Here is a 22,059-nt window from a genome sequence, read left to right as displayed (position 1 = left end):
GACTAAAATAAGCAAAGACCCATCGAAACAACATCTGATACAAAAATTTAATAACACTTTTAGATATTTGGATGATATTGTGGCTCTCAATAATGACGACTTCAGTATGTACAATAAAGAGATTTATCCTGCTGAACTGACTTTAAATAAAGCTAATACTAACAATGAACACTGCCCTGTCCTGGATCTTCATATCTATACCTTTAACGGGAAGCTTAATACCAAAATTTACGATAAAAGAAATGATTTTTCATTTCCTACTGCTACATTTGTATCTATCCATTTTTAGATGCATGGTGACGTTCCCTAGTCACCATTTTATGGTGTTTATATATCTCAGCTTGTTCGATTCGCTCGTGTATGTACATGTAACAATGCAACGTATTTGATTTTAACGAAAGAAATCTCTGTATTACTGAAAAATTATTGCACCAGGGTTTTCGATATCACAAACTAGTCAAAACATTTACTAAATTTTATCATCGGTACAAGGACATCATTCGTAAATATAAATCAACATGCAGACATCTTATACGTTCAGGTATTTCACATCCAATCTTTTAAGGTAATATTGTATACAAAGCACAAAAATGTAGTCATTCACCTCAAAAGCTAAGCAAACCTTTAAACAGACTTATTCAGAAGGGATATAGTTACGATACTGTTGTCAGGTCATTAAAGATGGCATATTTTGGAATTATTATTGATTCACTCATAGGGTCTTTGCATCGGAAATAAAAAAACATTTATTCTACAACCAGTTGTTGGCATGATACGGGTTATGTTCTTCTCATATGTTTTATGATGGTATGACACTAAACCCCTAACGGGAGGGATTGTGCTTGATTTTCATATGATAAAGACATAATCTTTCAATCAGTTTTATTGAGGTCTGGAGCTGGCATGTCAGTAACTGCTAGTAGTCCTTTGTTATTTTATGTGTCATTTTCATTTTGCTTAGTTTTTTCTGTTACATACCTATTCTGACATCGGACTCAGGCTTTTTTTAAACTGAGTGTTACTGTGTGTATTGCTGTGTGTTTGTTTATTCTACATTGGCTAGAGGTATAGGGGGAGGGTTGAGATCTCACAAAACATGTTTAACCCCGCCGCACTTTTGCGCCTGTCCCAAGTCAGGAGCCTCTGGCCTTTGTTAGTCTTGTATGTTTTTTTAATTTTAGTCATTTATATGTTTCGGAGTTAAGTGTGACGTCCATTTTCACTGAACAAGTACACATTTTTGTTTAGGGGCCAGCTAAAGCCCGTCTCCGGGTGCGCGATTTTCTTGCTGTGTTGAAGACCCATTGGTGGCCTTGGGCTGTTTTCTGCTCTTTTGTCGGGTTGTTGTCTCTTTGACACATTCCCCATTTCCATTCTCAATTTTAGTTTGTATTCCTATAAATGACATCTTGAATATTTTTTGTCGGTGAGTTGCTGTCTACTTGACAAATAACAAAGATAGTTTTTTTTAATGAATGATTGTACACCCACTTTCACAGAACCACTGTTCTCATTGTACACATTACCTAGTAAAATATACGTGTAACAAAATCTTAATTCTTTAGATGACTTAACTCTTAATGTTATTTTCGACAACATTGACCTTTGTGTAGAGGTTCAAATATCAAATGGTCAGTGCTCTATCAGTTCACTCGCAATGCGCGTTTATGGTCTTATTCAATTTTAAAATTCTGACCGCAAGCGATTTCATAAACAGCCACGAACTTTCATCATTATTAAAAGGAGATGTGGTATAAAAGTCATCGAAACAAAGATATTTTAATATTTAGTGTATATAAATGAATAATTTCTCAACCCAATAAGTTAACAATGTATTAAATCATAGATGTGTTCACATCGAAATGAATAATATAAAAGGAGGGTATGTACAACAAAATAAAACCTACCTGTGCTTATGTATATTGAAATACATAACACATCATCTATAGACATTCATGTCTTTTATAGAAATCAATCAGGGTATATTACAATATCAAACATGTCATAGTGAACTACTTATTGATTTGTATTATATATAACGCTGCTGGTATTGAAGTGTCAAATGTCTCTGTAAATACAAGAAACACCTGGAATCACCATATCATTATCGAGGGTCTGGAATCACCATATCATTATCGAGGGTCTGGATTGGGGTCTTTCATTTCTCTATTCTTTAATTCTTTAGACCATATTTCTCTATTCTTTATTTATTTACCCCAATTATATTATTCTCTATTTTATTTTTCATAATTTAACACCCAATTATTTCCATTCTAGTTTTTTTGCCAATTTTGCTCTATCCTTTATTTTTTTGGGGGCCCTTTTTTCTGTTGTTTTCACCATTTTTTCTCTTTTCTGTCAGGAACATATATATTGACGGGACTTGACACTACCTTACTGTAGACGATTTTATCGTCGGGTCATAATCTTATAAAGATACGATACGGAAACGGACATGTGTTAAAAACGTACGAGTCGCTATTATCCTAATAATTTCTGATAATATCAATAAGATGTCATTCAAACTAGTTTTACAGTGATGCCAATGTATCAAACTTGTATTCTGTCACTTCAAATTTGTTATAATCGCATTCATTATATGTTAGATATACTGTTCCCAGATTCTGTTAACCCCATCCAGACTCTTATTATAAATTATCATAAAAAAAATATGTATGCCGCGTTGATTTTTTTCCTACTTTCAATATGTGGCAAATATGGAAGGAGTCGATAACAACGTTTTGTGTTCATAATAAGGAAATACTATTATTTAGGTACTCACTGTTCTAGTGACCTAATACAGTACAGTGGCAAATTCGATAACGCGAGAACAATAGAAAAGTAACTCTTCTTATGAAAAAGTCGACAAAATCAATAACAAAACAATGCTGGCGATAATACTGATTAAAAGTTATTGCTATATACGGTATTAATTATCAACTACAAAAACTTTTTTATCGGCGTCTTTGTTAATATACTATCAACTACAAAAACTTTTTTGTTGGCGTCTTTGTCATAATACTTTTTTATTTGTATGTTTGTTTGTATTGTTTTGAGTTTGATGTATATTTATACAATTTTGGCTGCTGGATCCCAATTAATGTCACATTTACCTGTTATGACTGTTTTGGTTGTTCACCCAATTTTGTCAATATAACGGAACAATGAATGGGAAGTTTAGCCACCTATAACATCAGGTTTAACCTATCATTTTCTTCGGAAAATGTCTACCAAGTCAGGAATATGACAGTTGTTTTTCATTCGTTTCGTTGAGTGACAACGCTTGATTTTGTTAGTTTTTATGGACTTCTCCGTTTTGAATTTACGGAGTTTGGGTTTTTTATAATTCTTTTTTCATTTCTAAACAACAATCGTACATTTTAAAGAAAGCATTTGTTAAACTATGTCATACGAAATATACATGCAAATTCATGAAGCTCTGTTTTTCATTATTTATCGATATAATTGCGTTAGTCTAATGCAATAATTTTTATCGGCGTCTTCTAGAAGCTTGTGAAACTGAAATTAAAAACAACATATTAATCTTTGTTGCATTTTGATACCCCCCCCCCCCAAAAAAAATTAAATAAATAAATTGACAAATAGACAAAATCATGTATAAACAAGTTTTTGGAATGTTTCATATAGTCCATAACATATTACAATTTTCCAATATATACCATTTTTTTCCGCATCCAAGTTTCTGAGTACACCGGTTTGCTCTAGTCACGCGAACTTTCAATATGGAAATATTATCTTTTGGGAATATAACAATTTAAAAGTTGTTTCTGTGCAGACTGAAAATTAATTTAAAAGATAAAATTTTTTTACAAATTAGGTTATCCTTTAAAAATGTTTTACTATTTTTCTGACGATTTTAAGAATAGGTCGTCTTCTTGTACATGGTTTTGCGGTTTTCAATACATTCCAGTTCAATGTTTACTTTTGGAAAAGATCCGTTTGAATTTGCTTAGTAACTTCATTTCAAAAGTGTTAATCTGTGCTGCATATCATTCAATTTGGTATTTCCCCAGAATTTCTGTGATCTAGGTGCATATATATACGGATTATGGGCACGTTCCAGAGAAGTATACAGCCAGTAGAAAATTAATTCAAAATTAGTTCTCCAGGAATGTATAGCAACATTTTAAACCAATTTTACACAAATTTATATATAGCCTGCTTTGTTCGCCGTTTGCTATATTAGGAAGGAATTGAAAACACAATATTAGATTTTATTTTTATTTCAATTCATTTTTATTGGTACTATTTGCAAGAACGTTCTCTTGTGAATTCAAATATACCTGTCAGCAATAGCTTCCTTGATAAAACGGGACAAACATTGAAAAGACCAAGTTTTCAGTGTTTTTTTAAGGTAATATATTGACACTTGATTTCCCACAAGTGCTGATACGATATATACGTGGTCAATGAATTCCATATGGGGCGAGAGCAAACTGGAAATTCTCGTCCCATACGTAACTTGCTGACCCCGTATATATCGTATTAGGTCAATAGCACACTGTGTAACAAATTCATCTTGAAATGGGGAATTTAGAAGTAGTTGTAAAAAAGTAATAAATATTTGGTGTCTTGTAGACTATCACAGTGACCAAGTCTTCAATATTTAGAACCCACTGGTGCATACAAAAAAAAATGCCAACAATAACAATTTAATTTCAGAGACTCTTGGTACAACATTGAATAGAACTTTTAATTTATAACAGTGAGGATGTCAGCGTCTTTAACACATGCTTTTGTCAAAAAACTTAACAAATTATAACTATGCATGTTTAAAATTTATGAGGGTCTGGATGGGGTTTATAGAATAGAGAATAATGGAATAAATGTCCAGAATATATGGCATAAGAATAAAGAATAGAGAAAAATAGGCCAAAACTATAAAGAATAGAGAATAATTGGGTTATAAAAATAAAGAATAGAGGATAATGGGGAAAATTTATAAAGAATAGAAAAAAATAGGTCAAAACTATAAAGAATAGAGAAAAATAGGTCAAAACTATAAAGAATAGAGAATAATTGGGTTATAAGAATAAAGAATAGATGATAATGGGAAACATTTATAAAGAATAGAGAAAAATAGGTCAAAACTATAAAGAATAGAGAATAATTGGGTTATAAAAATAAAGAATAGATGATAATGGGAAAAATTTATAAAGAATAGAGAAAAATAGGTCAAAACTATAAAGAATAAAGAATAATTGGGTTATAAAAATAAAGAATAGAGGATAATGGGAAAAATTTATAAAGAATAGGGAAAAATAGGTCAAAACTATAAAGAATAAAGAATAATTGGGTTATAAAAATAAAGAATAGAGGATAATGGGAAAAATTTATAAAGAATAGAGATAAAACACGCCAACTGACCGTGCATTTAAAATATAACACGCCCACTGACAGTGTATACAGGTGTTTGCTGTTAACCAATATAAATTCCTAGAAGTTTTTAGGAGTTATGATGATATTCTTTCCTCTCCGTGCAATGCATTTGTGGATAAACAAACATATCTAATGATACTTAAAAACACAATAGGATAGATTAAACCTCTACAATACATCAAATAAAACGCTGCAAGAGAATTTTTTCATGGTCATGATCGGAATGGCAATAAGCAGAAAACGAATATATCGACCAATTTACCAAAATTTACGTCTACTACTAGGGGTGTGTTTTAAAAAATTTGACTACCCATAAGGATCTCGAAAGGTTGGTATCAAAATTTACGTTTTACTTTTTAAAAACACGACACAAACTTATTGTTTTCGTTATGTGTAATTCTAATATTTATCGACATTTGCCTTTACTTTGATAAATGAGCTATGAGAAATTTGCAATTGTCGCAGTATTGTACGATCCGAATTCGCTTTTTCTGTTCTTAAAAACCTAATATCACTTATTGTCATTCATTTGTTAGAATATGCACATGTCTTTGAATGCAATTGTATACATGCTGTTCCAGTGTTCTATTTTGGTGTCAGTTCAGTATTGGACTTTATCATGCACGGTTGGTTTGTCATTCATGATGTTTACTCCGTCGTGCTTTGAGTTATCTTTTCTTTTGTGTAGTCATTGGAGTTCTGATCAAAGCATGGCGCAGTTCATTCTTGTCCTTAGTCATTCACAGTTCTAATGTTTTATCAATTCAGTCATATTCTCAATCATATGTAATTGTGTTGTATATCATTATGGTAAGAGTTTTGTGCAGTTTTGATAGCGTTTGTGTTGTCAAGTCGAGAGCAGAACTGTTGTATATTATGTTGTCTCAGTTAAGTCGTTAGTCGATTGCAGATCTGTTTTATATTATGTTGTTTCTGTCATGTCGTTAGTTGAAAGCAGATATGTTGTGTATGATGTTGCCACAGTCATGTCGTTAGTCGAGTGCAGATCTGTTGTATATTGTGTTGTCACTGTTAAGTCATTAGTCGAAGTCCGATCTGTTGTCTATTATGTTGTCACGGTCATGTTGTTAGTCGAGTGCAGATCTGTTGTGTATTATGATATCACAGTCAAGTTGTGAAACAAAAGCAGATTCGTTGTCTATTATGTTGTCTCAGTTATACTGTTTGTCGAGTGCAAATATTTTATCTATTGTATTGCCTCAGTCATGTCATGAAAGGAAAGCAGATTTGTTGTCTATTATGTCGTCGCGGTTGTGCCGAGTCACGTTACTCAGCACTCTTGACTATATCGTGGGGACTAGATTTTATTGATGGAGGAAGCCGGGGTGCCCGGAGAGAACCACTGATCTTCGGCAGGAAAACTAGCAATCCTAGTCAATTAAGATTGGAGTAAACCGTACCTGTCACGTGTGGGGTTAGAACTCACAACCTCAGTGTTGACAGGCTTGTGGTTCAGTAGATTAATCTTGTTTAAAGACTAATAAGTTTCAAACTGATATAAATCCACCGATCTTTAAATCATTATTCGTGGTTTTATAACTTTGTAAAATTTTGATATGATATGCATTTGAATTCCATTACGCAAATGAAGAATTGTTTTCTTTTTCATGTTCATGTTCATGCTCTGAAACAAAAAGGAACAGTTCGATTATTTTATTAATCAGAGAAACACACCTTTTTGATATACGGAAATAAAATTTATTTGAATGTATATTATAAAGGTAAAGCTTTAACATTTATGATAAGGCAAATGATTCACTTTCATGTTAAAATAAATTTATAGATTGTTAAAGGGGCATTAGCTACGAGATATATAAAAAAATATGAATGTTTTTGTTCAATCATTAATGAAAGTGAAATAGTGAAATAATAATTCGCTTTTAGCAGCCAGTTTAGTTCAATTTTGTAAAAATAAGCTAAGAAACATCGCTTATGAATTATTCACTTGCAAGTGAATAATTCGACCTCATTGAATCCGTATTCACGTGACCTCCAATTTAACCCATTAGCTAGAGATTGGTTACGCATGTATTAGTTGTGTTCAGCCATTAAAAGGAAAAGAATGTCAACATTGAAAGTGAAACAAAGCTGAACCCTTTCGTTTACTTATTCGATCCACAAAAAAATATTCTCATACAGGTAAAAACGACAATTAACTTATTCTTTTAACCTATAACGTGAAATCATTCAGATCTAGAAAAGTCCAATTGCACGAGGTCGCTTTCTATATATATATATGTTTATGTTAATATCGGGTTATATGACCGTCGGCAGTCTTCGGAGTTCATCTCGATGGTCAATTAGATAGCGTCTAGACTAAAATACACACGAAAAGCTGATATATACTATTGATTCCATGAACTGTAAATTGTTTATATCAGACTTATTGTAATTTGGATATACGTTTTAGTATGTTATAAATCAAATATGAGAATTTGAGTAAAATCGGTGATCATGAATTTGACAGCTAATGCCCCTTTAAAAGGCAGGGTTAACACTCTATTTGAACAATGCTGCCCGTTTTGATGAACATAGGGCCAGTTTCTTTAAGCATTCAGTACTCAAATTTAATCTCACCATTTTCAGCGATATGCGTTTATGATTTGTGTAAATTTCGGAGAGTTTCTTCATGTTGCTGGCCTAAAAGGACTTTCTATATCATATATGCTAACAGAATGTGACGTATTTAAACATATGAGCTGCGTCGGATAGATATCGACCTTATTCAAATGAATATCAATACATCTGTTAACCTTTTTCGGGTTGAAAAAAAAATCTCTATGCAAAGTTTGTAACTGTTTGAAAATTTAGTTGGTATAAGAACCTTACAAAACAGACAAAACATCATCTTTCATTACGTATTTGAATGCACCAAAATCAATCAGTGTCTTATACGTGTACATGTATATGTGCACTTCCATAAGGTTGATATCTATCCGACGCAGCTCATATCTTTAGATTACGGAAATTTTATAAATTGTTTGATTTTCCTCGGTTCCTTACCATGGTGGGAAAAAGCTTAACACTCTATATTCTTGTTCCTATGGTTATATATGAAACCAATATGATATAGAACATCTCTACATAGCAAGAGAAAAATACGGTATGAAATGTAACTTTGTATCTTTTATGCAGCTGTTTATTAGCACAATTTTTACTATTTCATATTTAGTTAGAATGCTATCAGTAAAAAAAGAGTTATCTCTCTTGTTTCATAATTTGTGTTTTGTTCACGGATACCGATCTAAAAAAATTAACGACAGATGTCAGCCGCTGCTTTTGGATACTAAAACCAATCGGCTTTTCCATCAAAATTAGTTTCGAAACAATAAGGACAACTTCAGGTATTGCTTCTACCGTTACTGATGAAAACCAGAATCAGCTACACTGTATATATATTTGAAAGTTTTTTTTGTTTGTTTAGTTCTGTGCCATTTGCACTAAGTAGAGTACAAACTTATGTTTTTGGAAAATACAAATGATACAATCAAGTTGACGTAACGTTATGTCTGTCCTGAACGAGATCGGAGTTTATCAAACAGAACAGACGTCGAATAAATGGAATAAAGAATACCAAAGATTAATTAAATTTGAGGTTTATCAAACTTCAAATAACCTTAACGGGACATTAGTTGTTAACTTCTATGTCATTTGGTCTCTGGTGAAGAGTTGTCTCATTGGCAATTATACCACATCTGCTTATTTTTATATTAGCTACGATTTAGACGAAAAATCAAAATAGAATTTTTTTGTTACAAGTATCGATAAAAGCGAAATTTTGAAATAATATTTCGTTATAAGCATGCAGTCAGTTTGACCCAAATTTGTCAAAACAAGCTCACAAACATCGCTGATGTATTATTGATTTGCAGTAGAATAATTTCCTCATTGAGTCCCTATTCATGTAACATTCAATTTAATTCCTTGGATAAAGATAGATAGATAACGCACGTACTAGGCGTGTTCAGCTGTCAAAAGCAAAAGAATGTCAACATTGAAAGTTAAACATGTGAACCATTTGGTTGACTGATTAGCTCCACAAAAATCATTCTTATACAGGTAAACACGAGGATCAACATATTTTTAACCTATAATATGAAATCAAACAGACCTAGAAAAATCTAATTGCACGGGCTCTCTATCTATTTCTATTTCTATTTTTGTTTATATCGGGTTATATGTCCGTCGGCAGTCTTAGGAGGTGATCTAGATAGTTAAAAAGATGGCGTCCATACTAAAATACACACGAAATGCTGTTACCTATTATCGAGTCTATGCATTATTAATTGTTTATTTTAGACTTGTTGTAATTTGGATAATACTTTTATGTATGTTATACAGTACATATGAGAATTTGAGATAAATCGGAGAACATGAATTTGACAACTTATGCCCCTTAAAATACCAAAAAGGAAAACTTAAACATATTTTTTCAAACAATTGCCGAGCGTTATTTTTTTATTTTTTCAGAAACTATTTGGCTTTTAAATCACACAAATCAAGACATGAACTCGCCTGTACAACATTACCCTTCCTGTGTGACCTCTCACTGAGTACTAGTATTCCACAAACTTTCAAATGTAATACAGTGTGAACAACCTTGCTCTGAACATGCTTAAAATAGACAAAAGCTTTTCAAAATATTCAAAATAGGTTTTTACTTTATACATCCCGAACAGATAATCACATGCTTCCTCCATTAAAACATGTTATTGCTCTGTCTTCCATAATTAGCACGTACTTTTGAAGGACACCAGTCAACTAAAAGATATGGTATTTTTCGTCAAGTGTTTGGTCATTGATTGAAAGTAATAATGTTTCTGTTATGAGAGAGTTGTAACATTCCTTTGCTAAGTCTCAATTTATGGTTTAACTTCATGAAACCTCAGAAAAATTCACTTTTGAATAAATCATGACGGTATTTAGGCAACAAATCTCTGTTAAAATTATTATTTGAAATCTTGAAAAGTACCAATGGAATTATCGAACTGCACTTAAAGTGTTGTTAAGCCCATTTGTTACGCTAAACATTTTCCCATATTCTTTTGAATTTTACCCTTAAGAAGCTATATACAACGAAAATCCTCGTTTTAAAAATTGACGAAACAAGGAAGTCTTTCCTATCCTATTGAATGCATCGGTGGTCTCGTTGTTGCGTGTTTACCTAGAGGGCGAGAAGTCGTGAATTCGAACCTCGACCGACCCAAACCTTATTCATTTATACTGGTATTTACCAGCAAATGCTTGAGAGTTTGGATAATGTGTATTAATAAGCCATTTGTATCCTTTTTTTTTCATTTTGTAGATCATTATTGTTATATTTTAGCTCCCCATTATACTATATTCTTTATTTTTCTCTATTCTGTATCTCTTTTGTCCTTTATTCTCTAATTTTCCTACGTTCTCTCTATTATGTAAACCCAATCCAGACCTTTAGACTTGATATAACAAAAATGCGCAATGGCACAGTTTTTATCTTCGAAATCAGTCCTAACATTTTGCACTCAGCTATGACAAAGCATGAGCTTCATCAAGCATGTATTTCTTTTAGGAATTTTTGGTCCTAAATACTATTCAACTTCGTACTTAATTTTGCCTTTTTAACTTTGTTTGATTCGAGCGTCACTGATGAGTCTTTTGTAGACGAAACGCGCGTCTGGCGCAAATACAAAATTTCAATCCTGGTATCTATGATGAGTTTATTTGCTTTTTGAAGGAAAATATTTATATCATACCTATTTGAAAGAAGTCTTTAACATGGCGCCGATGGTTATAATGAGAAAGATAATGTTAATTCTTTTTCTTAAAAAGTTGAATTTAATTTTGTAATTTTTTCCTGACTGTCGTAGTATTTGATAAAACAGTTGGAACATTTTCCTTCCACTCCTCTTGTAAATTTGCTGCACAATATCTGAGAAATATCAAATGATCTCCATCATCAAAATGAAAGTCTTGTCTTTTAGAATGTTACTCTCTTGTTTATCTTTCTTAAATACACTACTAGTAAACCAATTTGGATCTGAAACGGTATTTTTGATGTGAAAAGCTTTTAAAAGACTGAACAATAAATTTTAATGTCATTGGCTTCTCCTAATTATACGGACGCCATCACGAGTTCATTGACCGTTATGGAATATCTGTTTAACAGATGACGACAGATAAGTTCCAATCGTTGTAACCACAATCCTGTCCTCCTTTTCCAGAATGTGACCTACCGAATTAGACTAACCACCGGTTTGTAATTACTTGAGCAACACGACAGGTGCCACAAGTGTTTATCCTTCCGGAGATCATCCCCGGTTTTTGGTGGGATTTGGGTTGCTCAGTCTTTAGTTTTCTATGTTGTGTCTTGTGTACTTTTGTTTGTCCTTTGTCATTTGGTCTTTTTCTTTTTTTTTCAATGGCGTTGTCAGTTTATTTTCGACTTATGAGTTTGAATGTTTCTTTGGTATCTTTCGCCGCCTTTTTTGCAAATATTTTTAGTTGATTGAAAGTCGATAAACTCTAAAATTTGCGAGGAATTTGAACTAGTAAATTATAACAACTAATCCTTCCGTGCCTCGTCAACCATAAAAATATAGCCTTATCCATTTACATATGCTACTTTTAAATTGTTATAATTCTACTAATTGGATATAAAAATCTTCAAAAAAAAAGAACATATCAGGCAAATGAAATCAATTCAATCATAAATGACCATCGATTTGTCACACCATTTGTACCACTATTCGTACCACAAGTCAATGCCTGTTGTCTCGATTATGACATCACCACACGCGCATGATTATCAGAGCAACATACCCTGTACTTTTGTGGAACTCGTATTAGCCAATCATAAGTTTTTTGTGTAGTGTTCTGTGGACTATTGTTTATGATTTCGTCTTTTTTATTTTGATCATCGCGTTGTCTATTTCATTTCGATTAATGGCAAAACTCAATGTCTTCTCTCTTTATATATACACATAAAAAATCAACCCAAAAGAAAAAAAGAACAAACAAAATTATATTTTTATGAATATAAAGGAATCTGTAATATTAATAACAAAGGAAAAAATATAGACATTAGAAACTCGAATAAATTAAGAATGATTATCAGAGAAAGACTCTTTTGTTCCACAGAGAACCAGACCTTATAGGCATAGTCTTTTCATTGTTCGAATTAGTTGGCCGTTCATTCATATCTTGATACAGTAAGCTTTATTTCCTTCCTTCCATCGTTGATTAAAATAAAGTTTCCTGTTTGACAAACAGTCAGCTGCCTCGATATCACACATACAGAATTGATGTTTGCACTGATCCCTATCAGCTGAAGAGAAGAAAGATATGCATAAAAAAAATTGTCTGAAGAATAATAAATATAACAGTCAAGTTAGAGAATATTCAAAGGGATAGAATCTTTTTCAGGATTGAATCTTTTTCAGGATTGAATTGAGATTTTCCATGAAGTCTAAATACAAGGTACGTTAAATGATATTTTTGTATGGAAAAATATGGTATATGACTCGAAATTTTGCTTTAAACTAGCATTTAGAAACTGCAACTACAGAGTGAGCGATACTTTGTGTATATTTCATTACTTTAGTTGCTTTAGCTATAGACATTTTTGTCAAACTCTTTACTTTTGAATTTCTTTTTTCTCCATAAGTTTGGCTGTAATACCACTATAACAGAAAGGTTTAGCACCCTAACATTTGTCAACCCGGTCACACTCTTTATGTGCTTGTTCAAGTCACAATGTATGCTTTATTGTGTTAATAAAAACAAAATCAATTGGAGTTTGAAAATAAATCATTATTTACTGTACGCTAAAGAATCGTTACAACATCTCCTTTAAGAGTTTGAATATGGCTTGTGGTAAGGTGAACAAGTTATTTCCTATTTCGTATAATCGCTCGTTTTCTACTTGCAGTCGAAATTGTCCACCATTCATTGCGTATACAAACTTAGAAAAACTTACATATCGTTTTTAATGTTTATTTGTTCTTATCTTTAATATGAATGATATAGTTGCAACGAAACGTTACGCAAACAATAAGCCAATGAAACCATTGTTGTTTTGAGGGTCCATCGTGAAGAAATACATAATACGGCATGTACTATAATTCCAAGGAATCTGCTATCTTTTTAATTTACTCTCAGTAATAAATATTCAACAGTGAATACAATAGATTGGTCAAATAAAACGTTGAATATCTCCCCCGACTTAAATATCACAGTATATTTTATATAAAGCACACTTGTATCCACCATATAATTAAATTAAAAACTACGAAAATACTGGGCAATAGCAATTTCCTATCTGGTATAATCTATCACAAATGTATTAAAAAGACATGTTTACCGAACAAAACAAAAATTGTCATACTAACACAGATATCATTTTAACAACCTCTTTCAATTTAAGCATATTTTGTGTATCTGATATCGATCATACACGTAAGTTCAAACTATAGTTATTGGTTTGTGCAGCACTGAGAGAAAACTTGAAAGTTGTTTGGATTTGTCCAGAGGAAGAAAAAAGAAACCTTTCGATCAATTAATCAAAGTTGGAACTTACTGTATAGTATCTAAATTAACTAACTACATTTCAATATTGAGTCAAAACACTGTTTAAAGACGTAATATCTAGATGACACTGGACAACCGTTTAATAATATCTTTTTAAGGCACATCTGGTGCTCTAAACAGCATCTAAGTAGAAAAAGGTGTATATTTAGAATTCATTTTTAAGTATAAAGTGTTTTGAATATTTTAGTCATTGGGTTGATGTCTGATTGACGTTTATATCACCCCATCTTTTATTCCCATATTTCATTGGTTGCCAAAGAATATGAAATTTGAATTTCATGAAGAAAAAAAGAATGGATACATTTCAAGCGCACAATTTATGTTATTACAGTTTCAGGCCAATCTCTAGCGCAGTTTATTTTTCTTTAAGTACGTTTTGGTTATAAAGCTCTTCATCTAATTCGGGTCTTATACATCCTCGGCTTTCAAATATTCGGCTTTGAGCGATCTTGATGAAGTTTAATCCAGACAAGCGCTTCGGATGCATGAAATTAATAGCGTGTTGTTTTCGTTTTTTCTTGTTCTGGTAATCGTTTTGCATATATTGGTTATTCTTTTCTTTGCATTTTCTTTATTCTTAACCTATTTCATTTGGTGATTTCCACAGGAAAACAAATCATGCTTCACTGTCAATGCTGTTTAACGAATTTATTTACGTAGGTGAGCGACATGATGGGTTCCGCCTTTTGAAACTGGAACTGTTTTCACCTCCGAACAATTCATATTTTCTCGTTTTTCTTTTTGGTCGTGTTTTATGTTTTTAATCGTCACATTTGCACCTTCTTTGTTCCTTTGGTATCTTTCGCCTCTTTTTTAATATACTATTTCTTTTTCTATTTGATAGTTATAATTAAGTCTACTTCGTTTGATTCTTTTACTTATCTTGTTTCCAAGCGATTGTTCCTGACCGCGCTCAATTAAAGTAATTTCCGGTATAAGTGTCTTTTACATTGAAATGAATGTCACTGTTTCGTCCTAATTTCTTACGATTATCCAGCTACTAGACCAAAATCTGAACGTTTTAAATTTTGTTTGGCTTTTCTGAGACTTAAAAAGTCGTTGATGAAATTCATTCAGGGGACCAATGGTTGCAAATAGTTTAAATGAATTTAAAGAAACAAAATAAAAACAGTACTATACCTGTCTAGTTCGTCAACAGGATTGCTAGTTCCATTTTGTGCACACCAACATCCATACTTGTTCAAACTATCGGCAAAATATATATCTTCTGACTTAGTTTTGAGTAAAGAGTGAATTCGATGAATATTTTTGAGGTCATCTACAATATGAATAAGTTATTAAGGAGTTCAATAGCAGCTTACTATAGAAATAAAGTAAACATTAACTGCATGTGTTAACGTGTTCCAACTGCAGAAGACATACATTGTTTATTTTATTGTGCATAAATACATGGAACAGATTTATCTTCTTTTATAATAGTGAGCATAAGTACTTTCAAAAGACACATATTTTCTATTGTATTATGCACATGTTCCTGAAAATGACTTATCTTAGATAACAATTAGGAGATGTGGTATGACTGGAAATGAGACAGCCGTCCAAAATGATGTGGATGTTAAAACCTATAGGTAATCGTACGGCTTTCAACAATGAGCAAAACTGGTCACTAGAAATGCAAAAGATACAAAAGGGACATTCAAACTCATAAGTCGGAAATAAATTAAAAACTCATGGCTAGAAAAGAAAAAGACCAAAAGACAAATTAGAGTATACAAAACACAACATTTGACGTAGAATATATTAGCATAGTGGGTGATGCATGCATAGCAGGAGACGTTGCCATAAAAGTGCGAGGTTTGGCTAGCCACAAAACCAGGTTCAACTCACCATTTTTTTCTTAAAATGTCCTGTACCAAGTCAGGAAAATGGCCATTGTTATATTATAGTTCGTTTCTGTGTGTGTTACATTTTAATGTTGTGTTTCTGTTGTGTCGTAGTTCTCTTATATTTAATGTTTTTCCCTCAGTTTTAGTTAGTTACCCGGATTTGTTTTTTCCTCAATCGATTTATGAATTTCGAACCGCGATATACTACTGTTGCCTTTATTGACCCTGTCGACACAACCGGTCTTACATCATTTCGAGTTCATGAGATTCCCTCAGGTTTTGTTTGTTATCTTTCTCTTCCTAATCGATTAACGAGATTTGAAAATAGGTAAATCGCCTTATTTTAGATATTATTATAAATTTTGGAATCCTTTCAAATACCGAAATTGTACCATGATTTTAATTGAAGTAAACCTGACTATAGCAGCGGCTAGTGACCAATTGGAATGTGAAAATCGAAATATTAACCGGCAATTGCCTTCATACATGTTAAATTACAGCAAGTGTGAAAAGACAAACCCAAAATTTATTTAATAGAAAGTGATTTAAATAACTCCATACACGGTTTATGAAATTTTTTTAAAGTATGATCTTGCTCATTGACAATCAGACTGTATGCCGCAATACATTTCTTCTACGACGGGCGTTTGAAACGTTAAATTCTTTTTGATGTTATGGAGTTTCTCGTTATTATAGAAAGATAGCTAATTATTCTGACCTTTTCTCTATGGTATAATGCAATCTTTTAAAATATTTTGTTTATCAACTGTCCCAATTAAAAAACGGTGATTTTGATGAATGAATCGAAACATAAAAGAAAATGTGCATACGTTTTGTTTATGTATGTTTTTTTAAACTCACGATTGTAGTCGCCAGTCATTCTTAATATTGACCCTGCAATATCAGATTTCTTTAAAAATAGGTGATGTCTATGAATGGTTTGAAAACGTACCCAAGTTGTGTCTATGTACACAATGTTTTAAAGCTCACGATTATAGTCACCTGTCATTCTAAATATAAATCCTGTAATATTAAATGTTTGTATAAAAAATAAAGACTGAGTAAAACGAACCCTACCAAAAACCGGGGACGATCGCAGGCCAAACTTATCTAGTTTATAATTGTGTTATACGAAACTGTTAAAGATATATCTTTTGTATTGTATTAGCACATAAGTACTTAGAAAAATATATCTTGTTTCTTGTATTGTACAAAGATACCTTGTCAATGCAGATCTTGTTTCCTGTATGGTTTTTACATGCATGTATAAGTACTTGGTACAGACATATCTTGTTTAATGAATTGTACGTACGTTTAAAATTAAGATTTCTTTTGTATATTTTATTACACACTAATACCTGGTAAAATCAAATCTTGATTTTTGTCCATTGCATTATTTCCATCATAGTTCCATATCAATGCATGTGTAATACCTCTTGCTGCAACGTATACAGCTGTATAAAGAAGATACAGATATTAAATATAATGTTTTACAGTTAAGGATGTTCGCTATTCTCTTTCAAACTAACAGGCTTTTTAAAAGACTGTTATAAATCAATAGTTTATAAATAAAAGAACTGAAAAAGCAGAAAATTTCAAGTGTCCGTGTGATTGTTTTCGAGATATAAGCCTTTGAAAATTTGGTGGGAAATGATTCTCTCTAGATTTTTCATACATTTAACATTGACACCTTTTTTATTTCAAAAACTTTGAAAAAATAACAAGGATTTTATAAGATTTTCCAAATATGGCTTTTAAAATTATATGTAATAATATTATGAAAGAAAAGTAGGGGTAAGCGGGCAAAATTTGTTATTGGCAATAGATGGATAAAACCAGAGGATTCCGAATATCTAGCAAAATTTCAAAAACAAAAGTAGCGAACATCCTTAAATCTAACAAAGGAGGAGTTATAATAAAAGCCATTATTTTGCCTTGAAATAGCATGAATAATTAACTGAGTCAAGCCTTTCAAAATGTTACTTTAATGATAAATTAACAAGTTGATATTGATTGATTGATTGGTATTTAACGCCACTTTCAACACTATTGTGCTATTTCGTGGCGGTCAGTTTTTATTGGTGGAGGAAGCCGGAGTGCCCGGAGAGAACCACCAACCTTCGGTAGGAAAACTGACAATCCTAGTCAATTAGGATTGGAGTCGAGTGCACCTGCTTCGTGCGGGATTCGAATTCACAACTTCAGTGTTGACTGGCTAGTGATACAGTAGTTGAACTACTTAGACCACTTCGCCACCGAGGCCCCAACAAGTTAATAATGAACTTAACACTTAATTTCAGAAAGGTCCCATGTGATGTCACTACGACATTATAAACATGTCGAAATTTAAGTATTTGATCTCAATATATGTAAATAAATATATACGAGCAACAGCTTTTACACACATAAACCTTTTTGTAAGATACACTTTATAGCAGATTATCTATTTGGGTAACGCTGTTGCTCATATCCAAAAATTAATATATCAAAATGTGTTGGGTTTTTTTTTGCAGTTTTTGTTGTTTTGAACTAAATATAAGAATTATAAAGCTTTAATGCCAATATGAAAGACAACATTTGAAAATAGAAATACTGAGGTCCAACAGAATATTGTCTTTTGAACATTTTAACGATTGTTTGTGTTAGATGTATAATACTTTTGATTTTCCTTAACTCAATGTGCCAAAACTGTCGTCTTATCATTCTTTCTCATTTAGTAAGTTGATGATGGGCCTTTATGAAACCCGAGTAAAGCGTTTATATAAAAGTAGAGATGATATTTTATTGCCAATGAGACATCTGTCCACCAGAGATTATATTACGTAGATGTTAGCAACTATAAGTCATCGTAAGGCCTTCAACAATGAGCAAAATCCAGACAAAAAGGAGGTCTTATGCGCACCTAAATTGGATTTAATCCCGCTCATGCTGTGCTCGTACAGTACACAGTCAGGTTATCAAGACCAATCGAGATCGACTGTTGTAGTGTCCAATATTTTGGTAAATACTGTTATCATTAGTATGTTTTCTTGAATGAAATATAATGTTTATAACATTTACTACATCAACTTGTGTTTGCAGTTTGTGTAAATGTTTACAATGTAAAGGTTTAACATATTGCTAATTTATAAACGCTTCTATACTCTATTTTGATCCAAATAATCTGATGGTTATTACATGAAGTTCAACATGTACATGATGTCAGCCATCTGAATTTGAGTACGGAATATTTGAGATGCACATTTGCAGTTAATTTGAAAACGTTTTTTTAGAAATAAACTGCAAATGTATTAACAAGAGTAGTAGTAGAAGGGTTGGGTTTCATACAACAAGTTCAAACTATCTATTCTTGATCTTAGATTTGTGTTTTTCTCTTTCTCGTTCTGGTTAATGTAAAATAAGATATCGTGTTTTTGTCTCACAATGAAGTAGTCAATAAAAACCCAGTCTATATTCTTACAGTTGAGACCAGTTCTAATATCTATTAGAACAAAGCAAAATAGTCAGCTGTCTTAGAAATCTTCTTCCCAAGACCAGGACAGAACATAAGAATCCATCAGTTCATCCAACTTACCTCCCGAAATCCATAATACCACCAACAGCACCAAAACTAAACCACGCATGCTGTCCATTGTTTGACCGTTTTTATAACTGCTGGTCAAATATTTTAAATCATCTAGAATGTAATATGATTGTTTTTACTGTACAAATAATAATGGTAATTTAATACAAAATATTGAAGATTTATAAATTGAAATATTTTGTAACTAGTGATGATCTTTACAGACGGTTTCTTAAAATGTCTTGTACCAAGTCAGGAAAATGACCATTGTTATTTTATAGTTCGTTTCTGTGTGTGTTACATTTTAATGTTGTGTTTTTGTTGTGTCGTTGTTCTCCTCTTATATTTGATGCGTTTCCCTCAGTTTTAGTTTGTAACCCGGATTTGTTTTTATCTCTATCGATTTATGAGTTTCGAACAGCGGTATACTACTGTTGCCATTTTTTAACATTAAAAGATTTGAAGAATGCCTTTGTTTCAGTAAAAACAGTAATGCCTTGATTTTTTTTTTTAACTTACAAAGATGAAGATATTCAGTATATAAAACAAACACTAGTAAGACGAAGATGATTGTTCGTACATTTGTAGACAAGAAAGAGCTTTCTTTGGATCATCAGTCCACAGAGAAAGTTTTTGATCGGGATTAGTTGTAACACATTGTCAGAAAAATCTGCTATATAAGTGATCAAAACTGTTTTTTAAGAATGGTACTCAATTAATATGTTTTAAATATAAATTAAATAGGTGAGACATATGACCAAAAGAAACTGTTATCATATAGTTTGTACTAAAACTTTTTCTCATTGGTGTTAAAGTGGGTCTCAAATCAGTAGTGATAGGTTGTCCCCTATGTTTATTGTTAAATCAAAGCTGAAATTTTAAACTGTATTACAAACTAATGCAACATGACTGCTATCAATCGAAACAGATGACACCATTAATAACGCTCCCTTCAAATTTATTTATATTTAATGTTTTATCAAATTCCAATTTTCGTTGAATATAGAGATTTCAAATCAATCATTTAAAGGCAATCAGCATGACTGTTTAGTTATAATAAGGAGTCACCTGATTGTTAAGCACAGACTACCCTTGATTGTTTGTGCCATATAGCAATTTGTGGTCTTTCTCTTCCTCAAGATTGGATCTTCTACAATTCTTATAGAGGTATATGGTGCATCTTGGACAAATAAAATTATACATCATGTAATTTTCTATGCAAAGGGAGACAATCTCAGTTTTGTTAAGAATTATTCATACATAGCGCTGTCTCAGATCTTAAGGTGGTACCCAACACCTTGACTAATATTAATTTGGCTCGTTTAATTTTCATAAAATTTTGACAAAATGTTTAATTTGACCCTTTGACAAAAATATAAAAATTTCAAAAATTTTGAACCAACCACTTTATCAGAAAAATTTCTTTGGTTATATAGCAGTTTGACAAACACTTATTTTGATCATTGAGAAGCTTAATATTTCCTTAACAATACAACATAATTAAAACGTTTAGCTGATTTTTACAGAGTTATCTCCCTGTAGTCTTAGGTACCACTTAAGATATAGTTGTCTGATCTGTAATTTTACCGATTGTGTCCTATTCCTTATTTTGACGTAGAATATATTTGCATAGCGGGTGATGCATGCATAGCAGGAGACGTTGCCATAAAAGTGCGAGGTTTGGCTAGCCACAAAACCAGGTTCAACCCACCATTTTTTTCTTAAAATGTCCTGTACCAATTCAGTAAAATGACCATTGTTATATTATAGTTTGTTTCTGTGTGTGTTACCTTTTAATGTTGTGTTTCTCTTGTGTCGTAGTTCTCCTCTTATATTTAATGTGTTTCCCTCAGTTTTAGTTTGTAACCCGGATTTGTTTTTTTCTCAATCGATTTATGAATCTCGAACAGCGGTATACTACTGTTGCCTTTATTTTCCCTGTCGACACAACCGGTCTTACTTCATTTCGAGTTCATGAGATTCCCTCAGGTTTTGTTTGTTATCTTTCTCTTCCTAATCGATTTACGAGATTTGAACATAGGTAAATCGCCTTATTTTAGATATTGTTATAAATTTTTGAATCCTTTCAAATACCGAAATTGTATTACCATGATTTCAATTGAAGACAATCTGACTTTAGCACCGGCTAATGACCAATTGGAATTTGAAAATCGAAATAATAACCGGCAATTGCCTCCATATACATGTTAAATTACAGCAAGTCTAAACAGACAAACTCAAAATTTATTTAATAGACAGTGATTAAAATAATTCTATGAATTCCATACACGGTTCATGAAATTTTATTAAAGCATGCTTTTGCTCATTAACGATCAGAATGTATGCCGCAATACATTTCCTCTACGACGGGCGTTTGAAACGTTCATTTCCTTTTTGATGTTATGGAGTCTATCGTTATTATAGGAAGATAGTTAATAAGTCTTACCTTTTCTCTATGGTATAATGTAATCTTTAAAAAATATTTTGTTTATCAACTGTCCCATTTAAAAACCGGTGATTTTGATGAATGAATCGAAACATAAAAGAAAATGTGCATACGTTTTGTTTATGTATTGTTTTTTAAACTCACGATTGTAGTCGCCTGTCATTCGTAATATTAACCCTGCAATATCAGATTTCTTTAAAAATAGGTGATGTCTA

At 32.0% G+C, this 22,059-nt stretch overlaps 1 protein-coding gene across 1 annotated transcript; it reads right to left on the bottom strand.

Annotated features, from left to right (window-relative positions):
• Positions 1-12,417: 12,417 nt before the first annotated feature.
• On the bottom strand, positions 12,418-22,059 carry LOC127732072 (phospholipase A2, membrane associated-like). The gene is made up of 6 exons (XM_052241127.1): positions 21,989-22,059; positions 19,411-19,512; positions 17,195-17,290; positions 15,130-15,268; positions 14,003-14,112; positions 12,418-12,727 (listed from the first exon to the last, which is right to left on the bottom strand). Exons 1-6 carry the CDS (start codon positions 22,005-22,007, stop codon positions 12,597-12,599), a joined length of 597 nt encoding a protein of 198 aa, XP_052097087.1. The 5' UTR covers positions 22,008-22,059; the 3' UTR covers positions 12,418-12,596.

This window comes from Mytilus californianus, unplaced genomic scaffold, assembly GCF_021869535.1.
Source record: "Mytilus californianus isolate M0D057914Y unplaced genomic scaffold, xbMytCali1.0.p SCAF_22, whole genome shotgun sequence".
In the NCBI taxonomy this organism is placed as follows: Eukaryota; Metazoa; Mollusca; class Bivalvia; order Mytilida; family Mytilidae; genus Mytilus; species Mytilus californianus.
Note: the sequence above shows the minus strand (reverse complement) of the source record. Positions and strands in the feature narration are given on the sequence as shown.

What these genes read in the sequence shown, in the direction of transcription:
- LOC127732072 (XM_052241127.1), bottom strand. An exon ending in GGTATTATGGATTTCGGGAG is followed by an intron (nt 17,291 to 19,410) that starts GTAAGTTGGATG and finishes TTCTTTATACAG; the next exon opens with CTGTATACGTTGCAGCAAGA. An exon ending in CCTGTTGACGAACTAGACAG is followed by an intron (nt 14,113 to 15,129) that starts GTATAGTACTGT and finishes TTTTCTACTTAG; the next exon opens with ATGCTGTTTAGAGCACCAGA.